Below are 5,801 nucleotides of genomic sequence, written 5' to 3'. Positions count from 1 at the left end.
GAAATCAATCTACTATCCCTTTCAATGAATTTCATTTAGAAACTAGTCTGTTCACTCTGTCTTTTAAGCACTTTAGATGGATTTCAGTGCATCTTCTGAATAATAGAATAATAGTACAGGTTGATGTTCAGCCTGAGACAGTATCTGACCTGAATGGAATTTCTGTTAAAATTAAGGTTGGAGCACTTTAAATTATTCTAAAACATTTGGTGTTGGTTTTGTTCCTTGCTTGCATACATTTTTTTCCGAGAGACAAACAAAATGTCGATTAATTATTTTGTCCAGTCCAGGGTGGATGAACAGGAAATACCCGGTAAAAGAAATACACTGGAACTTTGAATTCTTGTTCAGTGTCCCTAATTTAACTTAAGTGCTTGTTCCTAGTATTTCCTATTGGCTTGGTTATAGACGTCAGATCTAGCAAATAGAAAGGGTGATAGGAAAGGACATGGACCTGTTGGAGCAAGTCCAGAAGAGGCCACAAAGATGATGAGGGAGCTGGAGCACCTCCCTGATGAGGACAGGCAGAGAGAGTTGGGGCTGTTCAACTGGAGAAGGGAGGGTTCTGGAGTGACCTTATAGTGGCCTTCAGGACTTGAAGGAGCTACAGGAATGAAGAGAAGGGACTCTTTATCAGAGATTGCTTTGACAGGACAAGGAGTAATGGTTTCAAACTGAAAGAGAGTAGATTTAGATTAGATATTAAGAAGAAATTAATTTGTGTGAGGGTGGAACTGGCAGACGTTGCCCAGAGAAGCTGTGGCTGTCCGCTCCCTGGAAATGTTCAAGGCCAGGTTGAACAGGGCTTTGAGCAACCTGATCTAGTGGGAGGTGTCCTTGCCCATTGCAGAAGGGTTGGAACTAGATGACCTTTAAGGTTCCTTATAACTCCACACCATTCTGTGTAACCTATGAAATAGAAGCATAAATGGTAGATTTGCTTTTTGTTTTAAAAGCTGTACCAGACGTAAGTGACATCTCAGGCCCACAGTGACTGCACTGCTTATTCTGTAGAGTCCTAACTCTGGTCTGTTAAGAAGCATTCTCTCTACTATATATGAGTACAGCTTACACAAAATTTTATAGGAGTTTTTCTCTCTCAAAATTGTCAAATGTAAGTTCATAAAGATAATAATTACAATCTGGTTTGTGCTCGGTTCCTATTTTAGTAATTTGGGGACAATAATGTCAGGGACTATCACCTTTTCATATTGTTAGGGGTAGCAAAAGATAGTGTTGATGTATGTAGTAAACATTGTACTATTACTATGTTGTATCATGGGAGAAACGCAGAATCTGTTCATAGTAGTCTTAAAGACACACTTAAGACACACTTAAACAATTTCATGCAGAAGTTCATAGTCTGTTGTGTATCCTCAGATTATCATAGGTGGAACTCTTCTGAAGTCAGTCCAGGTCATGGTTGCTATTTCCTGTTATTTAAGAGAGATGAGTTTTCACATGTGTAAAATAATATATGAGTAATAAATCGATAGGCCAGCAGTTTTGTGTTATCTTTTCTCTGTTGCGCTGTAAATGTACATGGCATATGGCATCTAGTTAGTGCCTTAGCATATTAAATATTCCTGTAGATTTTTTGGCTGATGAACGTCACAGGCACTCTGTTGACCTCTCTGTGGGCTGCTTCAGTTCAGCCCTGCTACCTGAGATTAAATCTTACTGCTTTTGTTAAACCAAATCTTGCACTGCAGAAGAGAGAAGCAAGTGACTGGATAAATATCTAGAACATAGATTTCCAGCTGTGGTAATAATTTTAGAAAGTTATTGCTTAAGGCCAAAAATGTTTGGTTTATTTTGGTGTTAATGCTGTCTTTTCTTATTAACAGGTTAAACAGCAGTGACACTGATGGTGAGCCTATGTATATTCAGATGGTAACAGCACTAGTTCTGCAGCTTATTCAATGTGTGGTGCACCTACCATCAGCAGAAAAAGATTCTAATTCAGAGGAGGAATCAAACAAGAAAGTAAGATATTTTTGAAAGCTGTAATTTTTTTTAATGCAACTATCGTTTTGTGTTTCTGTGGATATAATATTTTGCTATGGTATTCTAAAAAGCAGACATTGTAATTTTTTTTTAGTTTAATTATTTGATGCATGAGAAATGCTGGTATGGAAACCCTATTTTTGTGTGTGGTAAAATAATAAACAAATATATCTTGTTATTTTTAGGTGGATCAAGATGTGCTTATTACTAACTCATATGAAACAGCCATGAGAACAGCACAAAATTTCCTTTCTATTTTCCTTAAGAAGTAAGTACTGTTGCATCCATTAGTGTATTGATGAAACCAATTCCAGATAAGGTCTGTCATACCGTAAGACAAACTTCGCAATGATAAATACTTACTCATTAAATTATCTCTTGGTAGTTCATCTAGGATCCTTTTATGAGGATCTTGTTACTCATCTGGAGCCTAAAAGATAAGACTGAGTAAATATTTAAGCAGTGAAACCATATCAATTCAGTCTTCAGAATGGCAAAGATATAAAAACCATAAAAATTACTGATTTTAACCTTTGTGGAGTGTAATACTGCTGTCAGATACATCAGACCAGGCTTAAGCATCACAACACCTCCTAAATACCCCAGTCTGGCTTGAGCTTTACAATTTTACCTACTTTGTCCATCTGAGTTAATGCAGACTTTAAACTCAAAGCAATAAACAAAAAAATCTTAGGAACAATATTCTACTGGCATGGATTAACTGCTTTACTTGCAGTGCAAGTTGAAGTGATAACTGTTTAAACTATATCTCTGTAAATGAATTCTCTTATATTCACTTACAAAATGCATTTTCTTTTCAACAGATGTGGCAGCAAACAAGGAGAAGAAGATTACAGGCCACTTTTTGAGAACTTCATTCAAGATCTTCTTTCCACAGTCAATAAACCGGAGTGGCCAGCTGCGGAGTTACTACTTAGCTTATTAGGAAGGCTATTGGTAAGGGATTCTTGGTTTTAACTACTATATTAATTTATTTCTTATTGCAATGAGAACTTGTTTATTTCAGCTGAAACTACTAAAGGAATGTGTATCACTACTAGATAATACGTAGTTAATAACATTTGGGTTAGAGGATCATCGATATGGAACTCACTCAAGGTCATATGTATACAGTTGTCATGGAAGTCCACATCCACTGTACCATGATATTTTGAACACGAAAAAATGCCATTGTATAGCATGTAGTAAGTGTAGATACTGATATGGAGTAAAGTCAAACCAATAGCTGTAATTTTCCACTGTTCTTTTAGCACAGAACAATTAAGTGGTTTGGGGTTTTGGCCAGTAATAGCATTTGCTTATAGTATTTTCAAAAATCTGAATATTTTCATTGACTTGTTTTTTGAGAGTTGCTCTTCAGTATTACAATGTAATTAACACAGTAAGTCAATGTATTTCTTGTAAAAATACTGTACGGTCCTGTTCCTGGTAAAACATAGTTTTACTTGTGTGAATAACAAGGAAGTTGCGTTATTGTGCTGGAGATCTCTGCTGTTGCAAATGATACCTGCTGTACTGGAAGTCCGGTTTATTGAGTGCACCCTCGGCAAGTTTGCCGATGACACAAAGCTGTAATTCTCACCCTCTGCTCTTGTGAGACCCCACCTGCAATTCTGCGTCCTGCTCTGGGGCCCTCAGTATGAGAAAGACGTGGACTTGCTTTGCAGATGACATGAAGTTAGTTGGGTGTGTTGATCTGGTGGAGGGTAGGGAGGCTCTACAGAGGGATCTAGACAAGTTAAATCAGAGTCCTGAGGTGAACTGCATGAGGTTCAACAAGGCCAAGTGCCAGGTCCTGCACTTGGGTCATAACAGCCTCAGGGAAGTCTACAGACTTGAGGATGTTTGGTTGGAGGACTGCACATCAGAAATGGACCTGGGGGTCTTGGTTGATAGGCAGCTGAATATGAGCCAGCAGTGTGCCCAAGTGGCCAAGAAGGCCAATGGCATCGTGACCTGTATTAGAAATACTGTGGCCAGCAGGACCAGGGAAGAGATGGTCACCTTATTCTCAGCAATGGTGAGGCTGCAGCTTAAGTACTGTGTTAAGTTCTGGGCTGCTCACTACAAGAAGGACATTGAGGGACTGGAGCATGCCCAGAAAAGGTCGACAAGGCTGGTGAAGGGTCTAGAACATAAGTTCTGTGAGGAGCAGCTGAAGTAGATGGGCTTGTTTAGCCTGGAGAAAAGGAGGCTGAGAGGAGACCTTATGGCTCTCTACAACTGCCTGAAAGCGGGTTAGAGAGAGGAGCGATCAGCCTTTTCTCCCTAGTAGCATGTGATAGGACTAGAGGAAGTGGTTGCAAGTTGTACCAGGGGAGGTTTAGGCTGAATATTAGGAATAAGTTCATCACTGAAAGGGTCATTGGGCACTGGAACAGGCTACCCCAGGGCAGTGGTGGAATCATCATCCCTGGAGGTGTTTAGACAACGTGTTCATCTGGTGCTTAGGGACATGGTTTAGTGGTGACCTGGCAGTGCTAGGTTAATGGTTGGATGATGACCTTAAAGTTCTCTTCCAAATAAAGAGATTCTGTGATTCTGGATTGTAGTGAAAGGGTAAACTGTTTCAAACTGAAAGAAGGGAGTTTAGATTAGATGTGAGGAAGAAATCCTTTTCCTTGGGGGCAGTGAGGCACTGTCACAGGTTGCCCAGAGAAGTTGTGGAAGCACCTTCCCTAGAAGTGTTCAAGGCCGGATTGGATGGAGTTTTGAGCAACCTGGTTCAGTGGGAGGTGTCCCTGGCCATGGCAGGGGGGTTGGAACTAGATGGTCTTCAAGGTTCTTTACAATCCAAGCCATTCTATGATTATGTTTTTAAAAAATCTCTAACAAGCATATTTGCGGTGTGGGAGGCGGAGAGAGAAAGACACCCAGTAAAGGAAGAAACTTTAATGTAAAGAAAGTCGTGTATCTGTGATGTAATAGTAAATTACATCATTTTATGAAGCAGGGAAGTTAGGTGAAATTTTTAATAAGGTCAAGCAGTGTCTTGTGGGAGGAATCTTGGTTGCATAAATAAATATCTGGTTTTAACAATTTATTGTATTTTTCTTAGGTTCACCAGTTCAGTAACAAATCTACAGAAATGGCATTAAGAGTTGCATCACTTGACTATCTTGGAACTGTAGCTGCAAGACTGAGGAAAGATGCAGTCACTAGCAAAATGGATCAAGGATCTATAGCCAGAATACTCAAACAGGTGTGTGAGAGATGTTGGGCCAGGTGGGCTGAGATGTATCCACTCAAATACTTGAAAATGTTAAAGATGGTTGGAAGACTGGCACTGTGGAGAAATAGTCTTCGTTGTTCAGATTTCTGAATCAAATATACTCAATTTATATGTATCACGTTTGTTAGCTCATGTCTTCCTGTGACCTTCATGTGACCTGAATTTTTCTGTTGTTTTGGAGTTTTTACAGATCAGGCAGTAACGAGGCATTGGCATCTGTAAAAAATAAAATTGCTGTGAGCAATGGAGTGCTGAAAGCGAGGGTGTTTTTTATTGCTCAGGAAGCTTAACATCAGTGGTGGTAGACAGTGCAATCCTTACGTTGTGGAAGCTGTGTACATCAGTCAGGGTAACCAGTGTGTCATTTATAAATTACTTGTTACATAAGATCAAATAAATATTTGGAAATGTTTATATGACAGCTAAGCTTCACTTTCATGTTCAAATGGCAAGAAAATAAGATCTGTTGACAGACATAATCAGCTGTCTTCATCAGAAACTGAAATTACTGTTTCTCTTGAGAACTTACACCGCTACAGGT

At 39.3% G+C, this 5,801-nt stretch overlaps 1 protein-coding gene across 1 annotated transcript in view; it reads left to right on the top strand.

The window, feature by feature from the left end:
- The window catches only part of LOC104281475 (nipped-B-like protein), a gene marked incomplete at its 3' end in the record, with an annotated part of 72,965 nt that overhangs the window by 54,608 nt on the left and 12,556 nt on the right, over positions 1–5,801 (top strand). Inside the window, 4 exon segments of the mRNA XM_009879481.1 lie at positions 1,848–1,986; positions 2,193–2,275; positions 2,832–2,964; positions 5,087–5,230. Coding sequence (XP_009877783.1) covers positions 1,848–1,986; positions 2,193–2,275; positions 2,832–2,964; positions 5,087–5,230 — 499 coding nt within the window.

The sequence above is a fragment of the Apaloderma vittatum genome, unplaced genomic scaffold (genome assembly GCF_000703405.1).
Source record: "Apaloderma vittatum isolate BGI_N311 unplaced genomic scaffold, ASM70340v1 scaffold19852, whole genome shotgun sequence".
In the NCBI taxonomy this organism is placed as follows: domain Eukaryota; kingdom Metazoa; phylum Chordata; class Aves; order Trogoniformes; family Trogonidae; genus Apaloderma; species Apaloderma vittatum.
The sequence above is the reverse complement of the archived record's forward strand: the minus strand, read 5'-3'. Positions and strand labels throughout refer to the sequence as shown.